Genomic DNA, 25,083 nt, shown 5'->3' with positions numbered 1-25,083 from the left:
ATGTGTAACAGTTTCGCGAAATAACTGAACTTATTGGCTTGATCAGAAACTTTTCAGTTAGTTGGCGAAACTTTTATATATTTATTATTGTTAAGTAAACGTCGCCTTTCTCAGCGATTTGTACTTTCAGTTTAAGTTATTTGAAATAGCAAAGCCAGTATGAACCACCAATTAAAACTAATTGTGTAAATACCTTGAAGTGCTCAAAGTTATTCAATTTCAAATATAAATGTGTCAAAATCATGTAGCCCCCCCCCCCCTACACACATATTTATAGATATAACTTCGTATTGATAATAACCTAATTTATTATTTTTCTTATTCTAACCTGTAAAGTAATATTCGTTTACTCTTTGCGGATGAACTGTTTTTCCCAGCAGACAGGCGTGTTTTTTTCAATATTCGTAGAAAATACTCGCTTAAGTTTTTCTCATTTTAAAGACATGCCAGCAAAACTATAAAGCTTGCTATAAAAATGTAAAGAAAAGGGAAAGTTATGCGTGTTGTTCGTTTTACTGAACATTAGTTCCACAAACGCTGAGGCCGCCGCTACTCTGGAATGTGTTAAATACAACCAGTAGATTAAAAGATATTTAGCTAGATTCGAGTTAGCATCCCGTTCAGTAGTGAGGTTGTATGAGACGTGAGCCTACAGCTTAACGTGGAATCCGAACCACATGGGCTTCCGTTGAAAATGAAATTCAGGTCTCTCACGCCAAAGAGACATATGTTAAAATAAATAAATATGTGTATGTATTGTACCGTACTAACTCTCGTCACTTGGTTAAAAAGAAAATCCAGTATCGGTTATCATTTTAAAAGAGAAAAGAAAAAAAAATTCTGCTAGTTACTGAATAGAGAGCAGTATATATGTATTAGCATCATATGTATTAGCATAAAAAAATCCTTAGCGCAACGGTACTTATTGTTTCAAATGTGTAAATTATCCAGGAACTTGCAGCAGTGACAATTCCAATGGCGACTTCAATATTATAGAGAATATGATATAAATAAATTAAATTGATTTTGGAGAAATCAGTTTTTATTAAAGTTAACTGGATTACTGAAATAATAATTGTAGCAACTTGGACAATATATAGCATGCCAATGAAGATTCATTATGTATCTGATGTCCTTTATACATAAATGTCAAATCATTATAAATTAACTTGCAATCTTTTGTAACAAAGTAGTTCATGGCATATTTAAATCGTATACAATAAAGCTAATAAAGGTGATCCTATATTCCAAGCACTTGCTTATTCATTTGTTGACAATTGATAGAAATACGTAACTACCTGAATACTCTGGATTTTTTTTTTTTTTTTTTTTTTAAATATCTTAGCATATGAATTCCACTCTATGCTCGGTCCCTTATGAATAGTTTTCCATATTACATATATTCCAGGTAAATAATGCCATCATTAATATAGTTCATAGAGACAGGATTAAAATGTAAATTCAACATTATTGTTGATGTTTTATTGGATTATATAATGACTTAGTCATATTTCGATATATATTTCATTATTTTCACATTTATCTGATTAAATAATAATATATTCATTTTAACTTTATATTCGTCTTGCGAAAGGGATAACTCTTATTCCCTTATTAAGGAGGATTACATTTTTCCATTAGCAATAATAAAAGGTTAATTTCATTATGCAAATTTATTCAGTAATTATAGTATTGGACCTAGCCACAAAATCAGCATATTAGCACATAATAATAATAGAATAATAATAACATAATAATACTTAACCTAATCTAACACTACCTACTCTAACCTAGCTAACTTAATCCTATGATTGATGTATTTATTAGTATTGATAAGAATAGGGCAATTAAATCAACATATATTTAGGGACCAACGCATAGGCATCATCTAGATTGGGTACAAGGTAGCAAATGAGATTATTATTTTCAATCCCGTATTTCATTTAACTGATCGTGTTATTATTATTATTATTATTATTATTATTATTATTATTATTATTATTATTATTATTATTATTATTATTAGATTATTATTATTATTATTAGCTTTCAGCTAATTACAACTGCCTAAAATTGATTTTGTTAATTGCTTAAACGCTATCAATCTTCAGTAGCTAATACAAATCAGTTATATCTCATTGAATATTTCAGACGTTATTACATTAGTTAGAATTTTCACCTTATTCGAATTCGCATCATTATTTTTCAAATAACCGAAATAATTTCAGTTTGGAAATTCGTTCTAACCAAACTATTGGAATAATCCAAAAGAAGTAGTATGCCGCATCAGGTTAATTATAATTTTCAATAATATAGATAGGCCTAACATTTGAAGCAAAACAAATTATTACACACACCCCCCCCCCCCCATAGCTTGTCTGTCTGACAGGACGAAGACAAATTACTTATTCATAATACTGCATTACTACGTCAATTTATTCAAAACGGATATACTGAAAGTCAATTATTAGAAAAGGCATCTAATTTACTTCATTGGGGAATAATAATCGACAAGGTGAAGCAGGCTTTACTATAGTATGGCTCCTTTATTATGTTCGAATTTAGATGATAATTATTTGAAGTGTCAATTTTGTTACCTATGTTCTCCTTATTATGCACATCTGAAACGCAACACACATTTTATGCAATTGCTTTTTACTACTTCACAGTTCTGTTGTAGCTAGTATTTAATTTTTTTATTATTATTATTATTAAGCACTACTACACACAAACGAAATTACAATATAAACTTACACAAAACGAATATATTGTAGACATGTACCTTGTACATAAATTCCGTATTTAAACGAATAATGTTCAATAGTAAATACAAACAAAATCAACAATAATACATACATTTATTAACAATTAATGAGTGTAATGTCACGATTCGTGAGAAAGCACGATTCTAACACATAGCCACGAGGAAGCTCTAAGAGATATTAAAGTGAAACTTTTATGCGTGTGTGTTTTTGTGGTAAAATCTCCTATTGGTTATTCGTTCGGGTCTCATAAGTGAATCGCATCTTGTCATGGTCGTAATTTCGGAGAAATCAATGAAAATTCGGAAGTTTGTAAGTTAGATAACTCATAATCTATGGCGTGTCGCGTCAACTGAAAATTCTGGTGTGTGTACAAGGACACCTTACAAAACCATTACATTTGGTTCTTTTTATATATATATATATATATATATATTATTATAGTATTTAAAGGGATCTCCTTGAGATCGCATCAGCAATATCAGCACCTGGGATCTTCTAGAAATGAAGCCTTAGGAGACAATACAACTGACGACAATTTAAAATTTGTAGGTAAAATGCATATATCTCACATGCTAGCATCTGTGAAGTTCCGTTTGCTTAAATTAATGAAAAGGAAATTTACAAATAAGTTTGTAGTTGGGCTTGGTTGGTTTTGAAGTAACTATATGAATACATATTTATGTCAGTAAGCATTTACATATGATATTTGGATACATTTTTTAACTTTCGTTTTCCAGGTTTATTATCCTGTGAGACATCATTTAGTTCAGCATATGGTAAATTCCATCCAGAGATTAGGATTCAGCCCTACCTCTACAATTGAGCATCGAAAACTTGCTGTAGAACTTGCTGAAGTTATTATTAAGTGGGAGCTGCAAAGAATTAAAGATGAATCAGAAATACAAGAGGTATGAACAAACGCATCTTTTTATCACATTATATATATATATATATATATATATATATATATATATATATATTGAAATGTTATTTAAGGAAATTGATGTATTAAGCAGAGAATACATTACACATAATCCAGACTTCCATTGTTCATCTTGCATTTATACCGTTAATAGTCTTAGGTCATCCATTCATCTGACAATGTACTCATCGTAACAGGCTGAGGCATCATCAGTAGTTAAATTAGGCTCTCTACTTACTAAGTAATTAATACATTTGTCTTTAGTATGCCTGATGGGGTTCAAGCCGCAACGGAACCCTTATCTTCATTATCTTGGAGAGCATAAACGTGAGACATAAACTAAAACCTAACAAATGTGCGAGTTAAGCTTGAAAGATCAAATAAATGAAAAGAAATATTGGAATTTGAGTACATAAGTCATGTATTTTATGTTAAAGTAAGGAACTACTTAAAATAATTTTCATCAATATAATCAAGTGTCAGTATCGATAAAATTAAATTGTATCAAGTTTTCAAATAGAATTTCTATTTATCATTACCTGTTTGACTTTTTATCGATGTTATTGCATTTTTTTTTAATGTAATTTTGAGCTGTAATTTACATTTTGTGTTCTTGCGATACTCTATACAATTTAATATTGTTTAAATTTACTGTACTGAAGTATAAGTGTTAGAGGTTGTTAATCTCATTTTTGAAATGTGCGTATTATTTTTACTTATGATCTGTATTATCATCATAGTTCTTTATTATTGTGCGTGATAAATGACTTTTCATGTATTTCTTTAGCAGCAGCAAGGCCAGAACATCACTACTTTGCCTACAGGTGCAGTAAAACGACCCTCAACTGAAGGAACACCTGAGCCAAAGAAACGTCACACTTCTGGGCCAGTACAGAAAGTAGACGGAATTTTTAAGCCGATTGAGAAGAACCATGCTGATGCTGTAGTTAATTTTTTGTTAAGATTAGCTTGTCAGGTGAGATAAGTATACAATTTTTGCAATCTGCTACATGAGTTCTGATTATCTACCATCTGCCTTTACTAATTGGAGTGCTATACATAGTATTCTCATTAAATAATTATCACCCCCAACACTTACATTATCACTTTCGAATATAATATGTAGTATCTTTCAAACATTAGTAGTAGAAACCTCACCTCTTGTAGTGTGAAGAATCTTTGTTATAATTTCCGACTACATGTTTTGGGCAATGTATTCTTATGTTTCCTATTTCACACTTTTCTTGAGTTCATTAATTTTTCCATAATCATTCACTTCCATTTATCTTCCTCCTTTAGTTTACGAAAAATGATTGTAGAACATTAGCTTATGGTTTAATTTCATTGTGAAGTAATTAGAATTAAAAATAGCACTGGTTTGCTAAGGTAATACAATTTTTTAAAGTTAATAAATACTTTATGTGTATTTCTAGGTGAATGATACAACTACGACTGTAGGATCACCTGGTGAGGTATTGTCTCGTCGTTGTGTGGCTCTGCTAAAAACAGCACTTAAACCAGATGTATGGCCGAATTGTGATTTGAAACTGGCATGGTTTGATAAGTTATTTGGAAGTATAGACTCCAGTCAACCCAACTATGCAAACATATGTACAGCCATTGAATTACTAACCTTCTTGTTGACAGTGCTTCGAAAAGAGCAGATCTTAGCCGCTTTCAAGCCGTTGCAGAGGGGCATATCATCCTGTATGACTTGTCCAAACTCAAAGGTATATTTATTCTTTATTTAGTATAAGATTCTGCCATTATAGTAACATGCTAGTCGTGATGTTTTCGAGAACCTTAGATTTCTTTTCATTGGTATCGGTAAATTAATGTAATGATACTTTTAACTCCGCACTATATAAACGATCTGAACGACAGAAGCAAATAGCGTGATTAATCAAATTATCCATTAAAATAGTAAATCTCATCATATAGACATAATGCGAAGAACATAGGCATAAATTTTAATATTACACGTATTACACGTATTTTTTTAAACTTCTGCTCTTTGTGGTAAACACCTGTGCGTGGATTTTCTTGGGGTTCTCTCGTTACTTCTATTTTCTTCATTTCACCTTCATTCATTATAATCATCATCACCGTCTCCTTTAGCCTCAGTGCATGATCGTGGGACGTTAACTAGAAATTTCATTTCAATTGAAACCTCTGTAAGGACGAAATTCAACCTTGGCAACTAACAATGTGTTAAGGGTCCCACCTGATGAGAGATACGTGTATCCAGGCTTTCCAATGCTCCTATATTTCCTATATTTTTGCGTCTCTTCCTATAAACTCCTATATTTCCTACATTTTAACGAAACCTCCTATGTTTTTGTGGTACTTTATAAGGAAAGATGCCTGGTGGAACATCCCATTTTTCCGTGAAGTGGTTAGATTAAACTAGTGTGAACGATGATTCTGTGAAGGAGAAACATCAACTGAAGCTAAGCATTTGTTGTGATAAATACTTCTCAGTAGCTAATCGTGCAAAGAGTGCTCTTGTACAGCACGCGTCTACAGAGACACATTAAAAACTCAAAACAGAGAAGTGCACAACAATGTTTATTTACAGTTCACGATGGGAAAGTTTCTAAATGACGCTGGATTAAACAGTTTTTCTGAAAGACAAATTGTTTGAAGCCAAACTGCATTTCATCATTTGTATATTAGTTATTGATAAATTTCTGTTTTTTCAATGCAAAGACCCTCTAATTCATTACTCTACTCAAAGTTATCTGAGCTAGTCAGAATGCTACTATTGAGGTTTATAAAGCCAGATGTGTTGGGAGAGAAGGAGGGTACTGGTTTATCTGCAATTGATTTCAAGAACTGTAAATACCATTTGCGGCAACCTGAAGTTGGAGTGAAAGCGCAAATTCAAACTTCTGCTCTTTGTGGTAATAGCTAACTACTCAAGAGCTACAAAAGAGGGAATTCAGGGAGGATGTGAAGCGATTCTACATTGTGTGGTTTCGAACGTGTTTAAGAAATTACCAATATCGAAACCATTGTTGAAGTACCTGCAATGTCTACATCCACTATTCAGAAAGGAGATAACTTGTTTATCCCTTGCACGGAATTTGGCAGAAAAAAAAAGCATGTATTTGCAGATTGTAAGAACATCGATGCCTTCATGAACGAGTGGAAACTATTCTGTGGAGCCACTTATCGAAGATTCTTGGTTTATGGAGAAAACTGAGTGTGGTTATGTCAGATACTTGCCCGTAGATCAATACTGGGCAAGAATATGTGATATAAGAAATTCATGTGGAACAATTAAATATCCAATGATGTCTCAACAATTAAATAACCGCTTAGCCACGAGGAAGCTCAAGGGCAGCATTGTAATGTATGGAGAAAAGTTGAAACCCTACTTATTACAAAGCAATTAATAGATGCTATGCAGAACGCCTGGAGAAAGTATAAAGATTACTTAGAAGAGTTCAGATCCAAGAAGCCACAGTGGCAAAGATTTCCAGAGAAGAAAGTGTATTAAGAAATGCAAAGCAAGAAGCTATATCAAAGGACGTTTCAAAGAGTGAATCGTCTGAATAAATTAAATCAGGTTCAGGTTCAGGTTCAAGGTATTTTCCTTCCTTCTCTTCGGAAGTTTGGATCCTGGAAAAAAAGAAAAAAAAGTAAGTACTGTTTTTTTTGTTTTTTTCATTTAACGTTTTCCATTTTCTTTTTCCACCAAAATTCAAGAAGTTCTTTGGTTTTTTCCATTTCTTTCTCACTTAGTTCCCTTCCATTTACATTAAAGCCTAGCCTCCAAGCTAATTTCATCAAATTTCCTTCCTCTTTCATTTCATCAATCCATTTCCATTTTTCCCTGATTTTTTGGGTTTCTTCACATTTTAACAATATGTGTTCTAATGTTTCATCTTCTTTAAAACATAATTGACATTTTTCATTCACTTCTTTAAATTTTTTCAGTCTTACCCCTGTTTCAAGGCTCCCTGACCTGGCTTTAAAAAGTAAAATGCTTCCTAAATCATTGTTCATGTAATTTATTTTCTCATAACTCTTTTTATGTGTGTATATTCCTTTTAAACTGCTCTTCTTAACAACTTCTTCATACCACTTTTCCTGCGCTTTCTCTTTAAATGTTTTTTCTGTGATTTTTTCCCAATTTTTATAATTTTCTTCTCTATGCCAGCGGGTAGTTTGATCATACTTTCTTTCTAATTTCCTAACTCTCCTAAACCATTTCGTGTTCTCCCCTTTTCTCATATGTTTAGTGGCCTCATGCACCACTTTTACTAATCTTGTTTCTTCCATAAATTTTAATCTTCCAAGATATTTTACTTTACTCACACCTTCTCTTTTTTCAAAATCACTCCATCCCATTTCAGAAGGAAATAGAAATAGCTACTAGACTGATGAAAGATGCTCAAACAAGATTATCTTCTGCTCTATCAGAAAGTGACGTGGCTAACAGTGTTGCCCAGGCAATGTTACAGACTGCATCCTTGAAGATGAATAAACTGCAAAAAATTCAAGACGAGCAGAACAAAGAGAAACGGAAGATGGCAAATAAGCATATTCAGGCACTAAAGAAAATAAAAGTAATTGATACTTTTACTGTTGTATATATTTCCTTAGATGCACTAAGTTCTCTGTGCAATTGTGTATTTAGATACTTAACAAACCAACTCTTTGTATAATGTGTTTTGTGATTTTTTTTATGAATGTTGTATTGATTTTTACAACTTACGTATATTATTTTTTTAAAAAAAGGAATTAACATAGAAATAATGGAATCTTGCAAGTGAAAAAGTCATTCACATCTTGGAGGAGACGTATACTTACAAACACCGATTTTCTGATACAGATCCTTTTAAGACTTTCCTTATGATCGTTGGGGGGTGCGGTGGCTCAGTGGTAGAGCGTTCACCTCTGGTGCTTGGGGTCCCGGGTTCGATCCCAGCCCCCGCCAAGTGAACTTTGTGGTGGACAAACACTGTGCTCGTGGGTTTTCTCGGGGTTCTCCCGTTTCCTCCCACTTTCTTCATTCCACCATTTCACTCATCTCTCATCATCACCGTCTCCTTTAGCCTAACCGGCATAACCGTGGGACGTAAAACTTAAAGATTTCATTTTCATTTTTCCTTATGATCGTTGCTTAGTACTGGTGAGCTACGTACGAAAACACTAAGAAACTCGTATAAAGTTTTTCAACGAGATAATTACCCATTTAGTTATATTTAGAATAGAATGTATATTCATGTAACAATTGGTGTAATTTCCATGTGACTTTTTTTTTATTATTATTTCTACCTATTGGATAATTGAAATGTTCCTTTTTCATTGCTTCAAGAAACCTCCTATATTTTTTCGTCTTGATTTCTTAATTTTTTTTCCATTAGCATTGGAAAGCCTGATGTATCTGACCGCAATCTTGAATTCAACTTTATATATATAATGAGGAGGAGATCTTGTGACACATACCATATTGAGACTACCCTTGAAAGAGATCAATGAGGCTATTAGGTTGACGGTGCAGTAGTAGAAATTAGCGTTGTAGAGTATTATAAATATGATACAACCATCATTTATTTTGATTATGCAGAATGGTAATAGGTTTCATTGTGGTAGTTAATGAACTTGAACTAATATTTTCCAATACAAAATACCAGTTAACAAAGGTAACAAAGTAAATAGGGATAAAATGATAAATATATTCCAGTTTACTAAATGTATATGTAATACTTCTGAACAAAATATTTTATTTCAGGTAATAAGGCTCGTTCATGGTTTACTGTCAAGACTGATGAGTATCTTCCCAACTGAACCAACCAATTCGACAGTAGCCTCAAAGTATGAGGAATTGGAATGTTTGTACGCCTGTGTGGGAAAGGTAGGTCAATATCTGTATGATTCTATATTTTATTTTTCAGAGACATGTTTTTTCCGTACTTTATGTAACACTAAAGTGAATAAACTGTGGATATTCAAATTTGTCGTTTGTTGAGATACCAGGTATACAGCTTCCTCTTAAAATATTTCAGACGTGAAATAATTTATAATAGAACAACCATCAAGAAAATAATGCGAGGTTGGACTCCCTCCCCATAGATCTTCATATTTAATACGTGTATACATCACTTAACATACCTAAATTAGTATTAACGCAAATGAAATGTATCTCCTCTTGTTAAGTGCCTGTTAATTTAAAAAATAAACTAATCTATTGTGCTATCAATAAAAAGATGATCAATTGAAAGTTTATTAGTAACTTTATAAAGCGGGGGACTTCAGTTAATCAGAACAGTGGTCAATGACATAATCATAAAAAACAGTGGTTACTGCCTTTGTTTTATGTGGTTCAACAAGGTTACGACTGTTCGCAAACGAAATGTAGCATTTTGTAAACCCATTCTTTGTATTTCGAATTAATCTTTGTGAGTCATGATACTTTCTATATGCCGCTTTAGAAGCCATATCGTGGTGTACTTTATTTAAGCTTCAAAAAGATTTCTCACTAGTTGTGGTTTTGTTAATAAATAATATTTACTGATGTATTTTATTTGAAGCAGAAAGAGTAGAGATCGTAGTACAGATAATTGTGTAAAAGGAATTCAGTTATTCAATACAGTGCAAATCATATAATTCATCTTTAACCTCTGAACATGGGCGCCGTACAGGGTACAGGGCGAGGTTCGACCCCCCTCTCATAACTCTCTTTTGTTATTTACTGCTGTCGATTTATACTGGTTTAAGTTAAAAATATATTTTTTTTCCATTGCTGATTGTCAGCTATTATTTTTAAGCTTAATACTTGATTGTGAGTCCCCCTTCCCTTTTGGATCTTGATGGTCTGGTGTCCTGGAGTTCTGAGATAATTTCAGTCAAACGTGGAACGTATTCTCTGAAAAAAATATGAAGTTTCATTTTCATAATTTTCAAGTATTCTAAGATTTTGTGTATTTATTCTGTAGGTTGTATTTGAAGGATTAGCAAATTATGAAAAGAACCAAAATGCAAGTCCATCTAGTCTCTTCGGAACTCTGATGATGTTGAAAGCAGCTTGTGTAAATAATCCGTGCTACATCGATAGGCTGATCATATCCTTTATGAGAGTGTTGCAACGAATGACAAAGGAACATCTTAATCCAAGTACTACAGAAACAAGTCCAGGTAAAGTTTATTCTGAGAAGTCATTCACTTTTTTAAAGGACATTTATATATAATTTAGTGCTTCATCTCAAGAGATATACTCTCAAGACGATAAGAATCAGAAATAAAGAATGATGAAATAATTGATGGATTGAAAAGGGAGGATGAAGGGTAAGGGAAAAAATAAGGAATGTCACAAAACTGCATTTTTGAGAAAACGGCGTTTTAATATTGTAAACCACGTAAAAAGAATAGGGTTATTAAATCTTTCGCCCCTTTTTACATGGACTTTCCGACATCTATGAATGCATGGCATATACTGTCAAATAGAACCAAGAGTCACCAACGGATAGGGCAAAGCACCCGATAAAGCACGCGCATGGACATTCCTTGTTTTTTCCCCTTACCCTTCATATATATTCAGATTTCTTGTTAATTATTGATACAAATGAGAAAGAGTATTAAACTAAAATTGAAACTTTCGGATAAGAGCGATAATATTGATTCAACTCTTTAAGTGAAAATGTAATTAATTGAGCCTATGCTGTTGACTTAGATTTTTTCGTTTCCTCTTGTGTTTTCCATGAGTTCGATTTTTTATATTTTATTCTTGTAATACATTATGAAATGAAACTTTGGAAAAACACTCGGAGAAAATTACTACATGATTTTTTTCAGTACCTGTAACAAGTTCCAGCTCATAGTTAATAATACTTCAAGTAGAATTGTCTATGTGGTCGGACTTTACTTTCTGGTGTTAGAAACAGTGGACAGTGGTAGAATGTTCACCCCTGGTGCATAGGATCCTTGGTTCGATCCCAGCTCGTGCCCATTCAGCTTTGTGGTGGACAAACACTGTGTGCGTGGGTTTTCTCGGGGTTCTCCCGTTTACTCCCACTTTCTTCATTTCATCGTTTTATTCGTTTCTCATCTTCATCGTTCCCTTTAGCCTAGCCGGCATAACCGTTGGACGTAAAACTTTATGATTTCATTTCATATATATATATATATATATATATATATATATATATATATATATATATATATATATATATATATATATATATCCTGTTTCAAGAAGAATATACATATTACGAAGAATTATTTTGTCCAAATTATCGATCGCTGCGCCTCGGCTCGGCTATTGGAGAAACGAATACATAGTCTAGTTTATATTAATAGGCGATAGATGTCAGTTGTCTCCTGTTTTGCTTGGTAACCGTCATATGTTTAAAATGGCTACTCCGCAGCAGAAATCATTTTGTGTTCTCGAGTTTGCGAAGTGCAATTCCGTGATAACAGTGCAAAGACGTTTCAGGTTGAGGTACCAAATTGATCCTCCGAATGGGTGAAACATTCGCAGATGGTATCGACAGTTTGTATATACAGGATGTGTATGTAAAGGAAAGAGTCGGGGACGCCCTCGTGTTCCTGAAGAAAATGTTGCACGAATTCAAACTGCTTTCCAACGTAGTCCTTCAAAATTAACTCGTCGTGCCAATCAGGAGTTACAAGTACCGACAACAATTTGGCGTGTTTTGAGACGTCGGTTGGTTATGAAGCCGTACAAGTTACAGCTGTTACAAGCTCTGCGTCCTGATGACAAACGCAAACATGTGGCATTATGTAACGAGATTCTGGATGCTATTGACAATGATAACACTTTTGCACAGCGCATCGTGTTCAGTGATGAAGCGACTTTCTGTGTTAGTGGTCAGGTAAACAAACAAAATTTTCGAATTTGGGGCCTACAGAACCCACATGCATTCATTGAACATGTACGAGATTCGCCCAAAGTCAATGTGTTTTGTGCGATATCCCGATCATCTGTTTACAGCCTATTCTTCTTTAATGGAAACACGTTAACAGTCAGCAGTATCTCGCTATGTTACAAAACTGGTAGTTTCCGAGGCTGCACGATGACAATTTCATTTTTCAACTAGACGGGGCACCCCCTCACTGGAGTCGCCAAATGCGTGAATATCTGAATGAAACTACCAAACCGTTGGATTGATCGTCAAGGAGCTAACGACTTAGCATGTCTCAGCTGGCCTCCACGATCACCGGATTTGGCACCCTGTGAATTCTTCTTGTGGACTTTCGTTAAAGACAACGTTTATGTACCACCACTCCCACAGAACCTGGAAGAGTTGAAGAATTGGATCCGTACTGCCATAACATCAGTGACACAGGACATGCTTGCCCGAGTATGGGAGGAATTTGAGTATCGATGTGATATTGTTCGTGTCGCTAATGGAGGACATATTGAAAATCTGTAATTTGAACTTGAGAAATTCGTAAATATGTGTGTAAAATTTCATATTCGTATGTCTTAAAGTTTAATAAATATATGCATTCGAAATACGTATATTCTTTTTGAAACAGGGTGTACATAAAAAAATCACAGCACTTTGTCAGTCTTCTTACACTTACCTGTTAGGGTACAACAGAGTTTAATTAAATGAAATAATAACTTTAATAAAATGACCTCTTTAATGCAGTCAAAATCTGCTGTTAATAATAAACAAAATATAATAGATCTCTTCACAAATAAATTATTTTAACAAAAGAGACACTGACCAAAGCTTAAAACCCACTTTATTTTAAATTATAATTTGTAACTGTTTCGGATATCTAGCATATCCTTCTTCAGACACTATCGAAAATAAATGAAAATACAGACACACATATAAATATTGTTATGACAAATGTTAAATAATTTAAACTTTGTTATAACAATATTTATATATGTGTCTGTATTTTCATTTATTTTCGATAGTGTCTGAAGAAGGATATGCTAGCTATCCGAAACAGTTACAAATTATAATTTAAAATAAAGTGGGTTTTAAGCTTTGGTCAGTGTCTTTTTTGTTAAAATAATCAATCCAAAGCCATGAATAGTCTTACTAAATAAATTATATTTACTTTTTAGATAATTTCCTACTAATATGAAGAAAACAAAATTACAATGACCGTTTACAAAGCTCAGATAATGTAGCAAAACAGCTTTTAGAATATCGGAGCTCGCTTTACCCTCAAAGTAAGAGAAATGGGATAGATTTCTGTCTAACAGCAACTAATTTTGAGGGTTACCAAACGTCTTCTTTTATCCCCACATGTCCCCTTTATCGGGCCTTAAAAATGAATAAAAATGACCGTCTCATTGACATCACTGAGCAATTAATACCAGTTTGCCGTGAATAAATTCAGTTCAATTTCTTTTTCGTATCTGCCCCCTCCTCTTCTGATGCTGACGCCACTGGCTTGGGTTAACGTTTGGTGTGATCCTTCATTATGGCCGTCCCTTCTATTCTCCTTGGTCCAAGATACTTCAAACTACATTGTTGTCCAACAAAGACTTGGCAACGTTGCATTTTTCTTTAGCATTGGGCGCTATACCAGTGTAGAGCCCAAACGGTTGGTCCAATTCCGAAAATTCCAACATTTTAGATTGAAAAAACATACTTTCCAACAACATTGTTCTCTTATGATTTTATCGTATCTTCAATAGTTACCGAGATAGGATATGTAAACGGACTAATAGGACACCATATATATATATATATATATATATATATATATATATATAAACAGTATGTTACACATCACCCAACTAAAATACTCTCGTAAAGATCTGGTACCCTTTTGTGACGTTAAGTAATATAGCTGACAGAGCTTAAGTTTACTGAAATTGCTAAGTAGATAACATGACTGATATTAACTCAGCTTGAAATGTAGGAAGAAAAACAAAGTTATATACAAATGTAACATAATGGAACATTCTTGGATGAAGATATAGGTTTGAAAATCAATAAGAGAAGTGACGATTACCGGATTACCCTCAATCGTAAACAATAAAAACTATATAATTTGCGAAAGACGTCTGCTGAGACACTATTATAAAAATTCCTTCTTAAGAATATATCGTTATTTTCAATATAGTTGTTGAAAATTGGTAGTTTTTTTGTTGTATACTTGTTTATATTTAGTGTATACACTCTTACGAATTATTCTTCCATTGTTCTCCTAGTTGCCAGCGAACTTCTAATTTTGAGTTTGGACTTGGTAAAGAATCGTGTTGGTGTAATGGGAGTAGAAATGAGGAAAGCTTTTATTGGATCAATTTTGGTTGGACTCATAGAGAAGACCAATGACATTAAAGTCATGAAAGCAATTACAAAGGTAAGTGTTATACTTTCACGTATTTATACATATATGTGTGAATATATGTTTGGTGATAATTCACCAAGGTAATTTATTATCCTTTGTTTTCTGATTAACTCCCTTTTGTTTATAAACATAATTTATTTTTATTTATTTATTCTGTAGCTTTATAATCGTGGAATTCTTACATAGTAGCGATTGGTTATAACGAACGTTTTTATGTGAAAAATCTATTTGAGGATTGAAGTGTCACAGTTACATTTATAACACTCACCTTCATGTTTCCTGTAAACAGATATTATGAATAATTATCTGCAGTGTTTCAAAGCGTAATTGGACTTGCAGCATCAATTGGTTGTGAATATCACTTCCTTTTTTAACATTCTGTATTTGTTAAAAATTAATTATATAATTGTAGCGGAGCTCCGTTCATTTGAACTTGGATAATTCAAACAAACTTTTGTTTCCCTTGAAAACTGCATTGTAAACAATGGAGGAAAAAACGTGAGTAACTCGAAATTTTGAACCCTCTGTCTCGATAATTCGAAGTAATACAGTACAAGAAATGTTAGTGTTGGACAGACTACAACAGAGGAAAGCAGTTGCAACGTATTGGCTGTTACTCAGAGGGGCAGCTATAGGAAAGAATAACCCCGAAGCACAATCTGTCTGATGAAAAAGAAGATAAAGATGAGATCAGCGATGAAGTAAAAAAAAAAAAAAAAAAAAAAAAAAAAAAAAAAAAAAAAAGTACCAACCTCATCTGAAGCTTCTGAAATGATTGAAAATTTACTGATAACGTATTTCACGCAATGAATGAAATTTGAAGGCTTGTTGACCGTATAAAAGTAATCTAATCAAACCAGACTAAGCTCACGAACTTCTTTAAGTGAGATCAGATAATTAGCGTATTTTACAGACTATAAGACACACTTTAATTTTTAAGCAATTAATATATATATATACCGTATCATTTTTACTAGCAAGTGTTAGCAAGCTTGTGAATACCCACAACTCATATCCGTCGCATCGTTGCACTGCTGCTGCCAGTTGAATCTAACGTTTGCCAGATAGAGATAGGTTTCCTGCGGCATCCAATATATAGCCATTTTTTAAGACTGACGAAAATTTTAAATCAAACACTGGACATTTTAATATTAATTTCAAGTATAAGACGCACCTGAATTTTGGAGGCACTTTTTTCAAAGAAAAGAAGTGCGTCTTATAGTCCGTAAAATACGGTAAGGTAGTTACTCGTATATGTAGAACTGTACTTAAATATGTTTTCCATGGTACGTGTGACTTAAATAAATATCATTTGTTTGTTTACGGTATTGTCTCAACCAAATAATACGCTTCCTTAGAGGTACTACGTGTATATTTTTTTCATTGTAGGTATAGTAGATTTGTTCGCTTGATTTTAGGTTCTAAACAATACATATTTTTGGATAATTCGATTTTTTTCGTGTTCTCTGGGACTTCGAATTAAAAGTACTCAGCTGTGTGTATATATATTTCGCAAGTTTGATAAAAGACATATTTGTAAGATTTTCAACGAATACAAAATGTAAGGTAAAATCAAAATATTAAAAAAAAAAAAAAAAAAAAAAAAAATCTGATATCAGGTAACACGGAGTTATGTATTTAGGTGTTTTACATCCATGGGCTCAAGAAAATTTTTGCCCTCCCCTCTTATGTGTTCGTATTCAGTATAAGCCTAAACAATGTGGCCACAGACGCTTACATTAAGTCACCAGCACTGAAGTGGGCGTACAGAACCAGGTAGATGGATTACACTGCAACTAATAAGCAATAGCCTCAGATCGTTCTAGCGCCAGTACCGTCATAACGAGAAAAGTAAGTTGCGCTGTGGTACCAACATTGTTTTCAGTGTGGTTCTCCCTTAAATTTTCTTCTTGTAGATGGCCTCTTTTCTTCACATACCATACTTCAATCTCATTTTGTTTTAATTTGCTGCATTTGGCTCATGTCCCCCTGGCCTGTCCGTAAATACGGGCCTGATTATAAATATAAATAAAGTGTTCTTTAAGTTTTTAAATAATTCATAAGGTCAGTTTGTTAGCTCAATGTGATCTCGTAATAAAGAACAAAAAAGTCATAAGAAGACTGTGATTTGTATGGTCTACATGATTCTGTTCTACAATTTATTTTAACGGAGCCTACATTTTATGAAATGTAATATTGTAAAGCAGACTTTACCAACCGGTGTGTCGCACAGCCGCATGGGGAATGCCGCGAGATTTTAGAACCTAAAAATAACTTCTTGCTATTCAGAAAACTTTTAAGTTGTTACGTGTAGGATTTGAGACAGCGTTAAAAAAAAAAAAAAAAAAAAAAAAAAAAATCTTAAAAGCCGGACGGGAAGGAAGATACATACTAGCTCAAATTTAAAGGAAAGAAATGACTAACCAAAACAGTAATAGTCAGTATGTATGTCTGCTCTTCCCGTGACCCAGTTTGGTAGCTAGCAATTGCGGAAGCGCTTCTTTTCCTCCTTAATGAAAGGCGAAAGATAATTAAAAATGAAAAAGAAGGGAAAGACCATTTAGTAATGAGTGTTTGAGTTTAGCCACATTCCTTACGTGCCCGTTCCGTACGATGTAAGTAAAGACCCGGCATATCAAAGATAGTGTTTGAATCATTTGTGTTGCATGAAAGAAGCAACCAACAGGCCATGGATTATGTTCGGGGAACATTCGTATGTATGCTGGGTATTTACACATTGCCCCTAGTGTAGTTAAAGAGGTCTTAGACAGTCGGATTGGAACATCTTTAAAAACCAGAACATCAGCGGCATGGTATGCGACAGATATGTATATAATATGTAAAATGTCGATATGACACACCGCGCGTTCTCGGGAGGAAGTCCAGGTTCGACCCTCGACTTCAAAAGAGGCCATAAACGATGACGAGTTCCGTGTGGAAGAACAGACGTATATACGATGTCTCCTGGAACATAAGGCGTAGTAGTAATAACAAAAGTAATAGAATCTTGAAATGTCAATTGTCTTTCACTCACTGGTCATTTCTCTAATTAAGGAAGTTGGAAAGAATGAAAATAGACACCGGAATCTAGTTGGTGAAAATAATCCGTTGGTAACAGTTAAAATAAATAAATAAATAAATAAATTGACACTACGGATGTTTTCGCCAACAGAAATCCATATTTGGATAGAAAAGAGGCAAAGGAAAGAAAAGAAAAGAAAAGAGGCCCCATCTGTGATTCTGGCTCCAAAACAAAATTTCCGCTTACATCATAAACCTTGAAAATATCACGAAAGTAATGCGCGTTCCTGAGGATGGGGCTTCTCCTCATCCCAGGACCTGGAGTGGCATTACGTGGAGACAGGAAAGAACCTTTTGTTATAAATTGTAAACTATCCTATTTAAGAAAAAGGTGATAAAGGCAGGAGCGCTCAGCACCCACTGTTCTTTCGATCACGGCTTGTTGCACCAATCGTCACTCAATTGTATGGTTCAATTTTCTGGACTTTGAAATTTTTCATTCAGGTGTGCTCTTTTGAGTTTTCTGACAGCACGATTTCGTCAAACATCCCAGCGGACTTAGTCTTTACAAGCAATGGATAATCGGTGAAATTGACAGTATTGTAAGCCGATGATGGTCTCTCACCCTAACGAGACAAGCTGCCTATTACCCCGGAGGAAGGTTTTCTGGTTTGCCGCAGTCGGCTCATGCAGACATCGGTTGATACTCGAATCACACCTCCGCGATTCTAGTTAGCATCCTGAACACACCACATTAGGGATTTTTGTGTTAGCATTTTCAGATAGCACTAAACTGGCATTCACAATTTTAGAGTTTCTTTTTATTCATTAATAAATGTGGAAGTAAGAATAAAACTAGGTGTGGAACTTGAGAGTTGCGTTTGTACAAGGAATGCCTTTAGTTTTAAGTTTTAGAGGCAACGTACTTCGCTACATCGGGAGATAAAAAATTAAGTTGATTATTGTAATTTAGGATTAAGTCATACAACCATTCACAGATTATTTCATTCTGTTATGTAAGCTCATGTATTCTCTTTATTTTACTTTTATTGTAATAAACCTGATATAGTTGGAAATTAGTTGTCAAGTCAGTTCAAAAATATTACTCTCCTATCTCAAAGCCTACGCGACACCTAACAGGGTACAAGTGATTCTAGTGTAAGCAACATTCTTTTCCGGATTTTAGGAGGTTACCGACAGTCGTATACTATCCCAGAGAGAAGTGCAGGAGAGAAAGGGTATAAGTAAAGATACCTCGGTATTGTGTGATTGATCGTTCTGGGAATTAGCTTGCAGCTAATAGAATAGTGCGTTCTTGTCCGAACCGACCCAGAATACGAGAAAATTGTGTCCACCACATTCTCATCATCGCCCCTCATTCAGTCACCAAGAGAGATACGAAAAAAATGAAATGAAATCTTTGAGTTTTACGTCCCACGGTTATGCCGGATAGGCTAAAGGAGACGGTGATAATGAGAGATGAGTGAAATGGTGGAATGAAGAAAGTGGGAGGAAACGGGAGTACCCCGAGAAAACCCACGAGCACGGTGTTTGTCCACCACAAAGTTCACTTGGCGGGGGCTGGGATCGAACCCGGGACCCCAAGCACCAGAGGTGAACGCTCTACCACTGAGCCACCGCGCCCCCCAAGAGAGATACGAGTTAGTAAGAGGCTCATGTCTCTTCCAAACACTAATAATGGGGTTTAACGCCCCACCTCACGTTACAAAGTCTATTCTTCACACGACACTTAATACTAAGTTAAAATTGAATTCGAGACAGACTGTACTAGTCAACGTCTGCAACATCAAAAACGATGCCCGATCCTTATTTAACGTAAGTTGTTACGATGTCGTGAGCGTTTAGGAAAATTCGTAATCAATGAAAGAAAAATTGGGAAGTACTGTCGTAAAGGATAAATATATTATGAGATAGGATTTTGCAAGGAATAAAATACAATGAAAACATAGTATGAAAAATTGTATGCATAAATGTTTCATACATTTAAATCAAGTAATAAAAGCTAAAGTAGATCTTAGCTACAACTCAGTTCAACATTGTATTATATTACCGGTTTGTAATATACTAAAAGAGGTATTTTACTGACCAGTTAATTCCTTAGAAATATAGTCACTACTAGTCCTTTATTTTCTAAATAGTTTTCACACGATAAATGCATTAAAAATTTACTACATGACCAAATAATTTAGTATAATTTATAAACCTTTTTTTGGTGTAGTTTCTGTTTTTTGTTTCCTTTCATTGATACAGAACAGTAAATTATTTTATTATGTTCTCATACACATCTCAGTATGGGGGGGGGGAATGTGGCTCAATGGTGGAGCGCTTACTTCTGGTGTATGGTGTTCCTGGTCCGATCCCCGGCCAAGTAAGTTTGTGGTAGACAAAATCGTGTCTGTGGGTTTTCTCGGGTACTCCCATTTCCTCCCACTATCTCATTCCACCACATCTTCCATCATCATTCATTTGTTTAATCATCGTCTCCCTTAGTCTAAAGGGCATAATCGTGGGACGTTCAACAAAAAGATTTCATTTCATTTTACATCTCAGTATTACATTTTATGGATGAATACAGTTATGTCAGATAATAGGCATGACATTCTCTTGTCTTATCGTATTCTTGCCTTTTTTCTGTGCTCCAAAATCAATCTATTATAGAAATCAGTCTAAAATTAATTGTAAAATTCTGAAGCCCAAAATACTTAACTATACTAACTTCCGTTTTTTTTTTTTTTTTTTTTTTAATTTATTTATTTTATTTATTATTTCTTCAGATGTTAGAAGATTGGATGAAGAACAAAAATCCTATCGCAATTAACCAAGGTCCTAGTTTGAGGGAAAAATCAATATTGCTTGTCAAAATGATGCAATATGTTGAGAAGCGATTTTCTGATGATTTGGATTTAAATGCTCAATTTTTGGAACTAGTAAACTACGTGTACAGGTAAGTTAGCTGCTAAAAATGAAATTTTCGTAAGAAAATGAGAAAGTGTTGCATTATTGACAAGTTCAGCATGTATTTATTTGATATACAGCAATACATGAGATTACTAGAGCAAGAATTGTGAATAAAATTCTAAATGTGCGTTAAATTTTTAGGGATGTGTAAACATGCTTCCATTTTTAACATATTACTTTGGAAAGTTGTTTTGAATTTTAATGAGAAAAAGCGGAAAGGCTATGAGAAAGAAGACCCAGCATTTTCATTTATGATGGTAGCTAATTAGGATGGGAAGAATGTCAAGGTTTCCTTATCATATAATATCTGAAGGTGCTAGAGTTTAATCTCCTAGTGCCGAAAAATTAAATGCAGCACTTGGAGTTGAATTTGTCAAATGTGTTTTCGAGCAGAATTTAATATTGCATGAAATCTAAATTAGCTATTATTAACTATTTTGTTTTTTAATAATTTGATTATAAATGCCTCAGTTTCACTCTTTAAGTAAATGTATCTGTATTAGTTGTTCAATTTAATGTGTATAGTTGTTGAAAGTTTCAATAAAGTAAGTTAAAAAGTCTTATTGGATCAAAAGATCCAATATACTGTATTTCACGCAAAAATTTTCTTGTAAGCGTTATATCTGGAGAACTACATATAGTGTAGCCAAACCCAAACTCTCACGTAACTCAGTATGATATGCTTATTCCGTAAAAAATACCAAGAAAAAAAATCGATTTAAAGGTCGTTCAGAATTTTTGTAGCCCTGATCTAAAAACTAATTATTGGCCAAGTTCGTAGTCTTTTGATCCATTTTTTAAATCATTCCTAAAATTCTTGTTTTTATACAGGGTGTCTCAACAGTCCCCTGACATATTCTCTGTTATTATCAGAGCTACAACAAAATGCAAGAGGGGAAACCGTCTCCAAGTATGATGTTGTCAATCGAAAGTGAAGGATTTCTTTTTTTTTAAATAGGATGAGCCGTTTGGGTTGTACACTTTTTATGCGCCCAATGTTAAATGTCATTTACCTGGATTCACAGCATAAGTGAATGAAATTTACTGTCTGTTATGCTAACGTGCCGATGGCCAACCCCCATTTCAAACATGCCCCCATTCACCATATTCTTACAAAATTTGTGTGCCTCCCATCCTCTTCTTCGCCCAGACGCAGGTAAACGGCATCCTTACATTTTCATTTAAGAGACACCCAGTATATCTGGTAGTAACAAGTAGATTGCAATGTTAGTCGAACGTAGTATTGTAATATTCCTTTATTTTCAATCATTAGTTCTTGTATAATAACTATATGAATGTATAATCTTATCCTATGATTTTTTTTTCTTTCTTTGAAGAGATGAATCACTGAAAGGCTCTGAACTCACTTCTAAATTAGAACCTGCATTTTTGGCTGGCCTTCGATGTGTTCAGCCTCATATCAGAACGAAGTTCTTCGAAGTATTTGACAGTAGCATGAAAAGGCGGCTTCACGATCGGCTTCTCTACATCATCTGTTCCCAGAATTGGGAAGCGATGGGACCGCACTACTGGATCAAACAATGTATTGAGCTTCTCATAGTTACAGCAGTTCAAAGTAAGTAATGTAAAAAGGAAAATTGACGATGTTAAAGAATTCAGTTTTGTCCATTAAAGTTAAATGAAACCAATGGCGTTTGCTTACCAAAATGCGAAATTTGCTTACTTCGATAAAACATATGTTTCTATTGTTGGAAAAGTACTGAAGTGATTAGATTGCGTTTTAGTGAAATATTTTGATAAGATAGATAGCAAACATATTTAAATTTTGTTCTGAAATACTAAAAGAAATTTTATGACGTGTCAGAGTTTTAGTTCAGTTTCCGAAGGGAGAGATATAAAAAATAACTAAATAAGTAATTAAAATTTACATGATTCACATTAGTTTTTTTTTCTACGTCTGTAATTATGTACTAATCAATGCACTGAAGGTGTTAAATAGAAACACATAACATTCAATCCTCGAATGATCTGTTGTTGGAGTACACAAAGGAGAGAAGAAAATTAGTATGAGAGAAGAACAGATATCTTGCTGTGTGTAGGTAACAGTCTTTGTTAACACTATCGCATTCAGAGATCAGGCAGTTAAGAGATATACAAGGTCTGTATGATAAGTAATGAGACTCGCCGCGCCGCGGCGCGCGTGTCGCTGGAGCGGGTTTGTCGGTGATGGAGGATGTAGGGGGGGGTCCGAGCAAAGCAACGCACCGCGCGTCAGTTGGCTCCGAGCCTTAGTGGAGCGCGGACAAGCCTTGGACAAAGCCCTTGTGAACATTCTTGTCACGGCGGAAAATCAACAAACATGGAGGGTTCCATCGAACAGCGTTATGCGATCAAATTTTGCGTTCGCCTGGGGAAAACGGCTACTCAGACGCTTTCTCTCATCACGGAGGCCTACAAAGAGGAAGCCCTATCCAAAGCCCAGGTGTTTCGTTGGCACAGTGCGTTCCGGAACGGCCGGGAAAGCGTTGAGGATCTGGAGAGGGCTGGACGCCCGACAACAGTGACTACGGACGAAACTGTGGCAAAAGTGAGGGATCTCCTGAACTCAGACCGTCGATTATCGTTGAGATTGATTGCTGATGAACTCGATATGAACCACACAACAGTGCACAAGATTGTGACGGAACAATTGGGAATGAGAAAAATCTGTGCGAAACTGGTGCCGCGAGTGTTGACTGACGAACAAAAGCAACGACGTGTTGATTGTTGTCAGGAACTGTTGAACCTCATGAACAGTGACCCTAACTTTGAAGATGACGTCATAACAGGTGACGAGTCGTGGGTGTTCCAGTACGACCCTGAAACGAAACGTCAAAGCGCGGAGTGGCACACTCCTGCGTCCCCGCGCCCCAAGAAGGCCAGAATGTCGAAGTCAAAGGTGAAAACAATGTTGATTGTTTTTTTTGACAATGTGGGGGTGGTCCACAAGGAGTTTGTACCCCAAGGACAAGCCGTCAACGCCGCCTTCTACAAACAAGTCCTTGAGAGACTGCACAGGAGCGTCAAGCGGAAAAGACCGGCGATCGCTAGCCGGTGGAAGTTGCATCACGACAATGCCCCTGCCCACACCGCCTTCTTAGTGACCTCCTTTTTGACCCGGATTGGGGTGGAAGTCCTTCCACAACCACCCTACAGCCCAGATGTGAGCCCGGCCGACTTCTTCCTCTTCCCGAAGCTGAAGCCACGCTTGAAAGGAACCCGTTTTGCAGACGTCACAGCCATCCAAGCAGCCGTGACCACATTTCTAAAGGACATGCCGGCTGCTGACTTCCAGGGGGCGTTTGCAGCGTGGAAACATCGATTGCAGAAGTGCATCGACGCAAGAGGAGAGTACTTCGAAAGCTTTTAAGTCCCTGTACAGATCAGATCAATAAAACAATGTTTCCAGACCTGGTCTCATTACTTATCATACAAACCCTGTAGTTGGAGATTTGTTCCAAATTAGCAATATGTTCTCAATTTATATCATATTGTGGAAAAGAGCAAAAAATTTACAAAATGTTAAGTATTTCCGTTATTATCATGAATAAAATGCAGAATTACAGTTCATCCTAATTTGTCATGTACTTAGTTTGCGTCATTTCGAATTTATAAACTGTTGATTTTACGAAAAGTAGGTATTATCATTCGATATTAGCTCTCAAATTTGGATAATGTATAAATATTTTTCTGCCGTAAAATGTATAGATGCAAATGAATGTCCAAAATTTAGACGATTACTACCATTAATATTAAAAAACTACAACTTAATATTTTCTTTGTCTTTTTGTAGCTACACCGATTCAAAGTTCGTCCATTACTAACCTTCTGCCCGGTGTATGTTCGGTAATTAATCTAGCAGATCCAACAGAAAAGGCTAATTTTGTCATATTTAGTAATACAAAAGAAGAGCCGCCTGACGTCGATACATCATTAGAAACACACGACAAAGAGGTAAGTGTGTCAGAAAGAAATGACAATGCCAGAAATAGATTGAGAATCTTGCACTTGACGAGGAAACTATTTCTCAACTAACTAGAGTGTATCATGCAAAGTGGTGAATTCGTTGTTTCAGTAGGATTCACACACCTTGAAAATCAG

General features: G+C 34.8%; 1 protein-coding gene across 4 annotated transcripts in view; it reads left to right on the top strand.

Annotated features, from left to right (window-relative positions):
- Nipped-A (Transcription-associated protein Nipped-A) overlaps window positions 1-25,083 on the top strand; it is a 207,852-nt gene that overhangs the window by 114,771 nt on the left and 67,998 nt on the right. For 2 of the 4 annotated variants that reach the window (XM_081739846.1, XM_081739844.1), the window contains exons 33-41: window positions 3,503-3,673; window positions 4,478-4,663; window positions 5,121-5,417; window positions 9,431-9,553; window positions 10,635-10,833; window positions 14,843-14,994; window positions 20,799-20,968; window positions 22,320-22,558; window positions 24,776-24,936. In XM_081739846.1, the coding sequence (XP_081595972.1) occupies window positions 3,503-3,673; window positions 4,478-4,663; window positions 5,121-5,417; window positions 9,431-9,553; window positions 10,635-10,833; window positions 14,843-14,994; window positions 20,799-20,968; window positions 22,320-22,558; window positions 24,776-24,936 (1,698 nt within the window). Of the gene's footprint in view, window positions 1-3,502; window positions 3,674-4,474; window positions 4,664-5,120; window positions 5,418-9,430; window positions 9,554-10,634; window positions 10,834-14,842; window positions 14,995-20,798; window positions 20,969-22,319; window positions 22,559-24,775; window positions 24,937-25,083 lie in introns of all 4 variants that reach the window. The other 2 variants (XM_081739845.1, XM_081739843.1) reach the window with 1 other exon arrangement.

This window comes from Thermobia domestica, chromosome 15 (genome assembly GCF_964235325.1).
Source record: "Thermobia domestica chromosome 15, izTheDome1.hap1.1, whole genome shotgun sequence".
Classification (NCBI taxonomy): domain Eukaryota; kingdom Metazoa; phylum Arthropoda; class Insecta; order Zygentoma; family Lepismatidae; genus Thermobia; species Thermobia domestica.
Note: the sequence above shows the minus strand (reverse complement) of the source record. Positions and strands in the feature narration are given on the sequence as shown.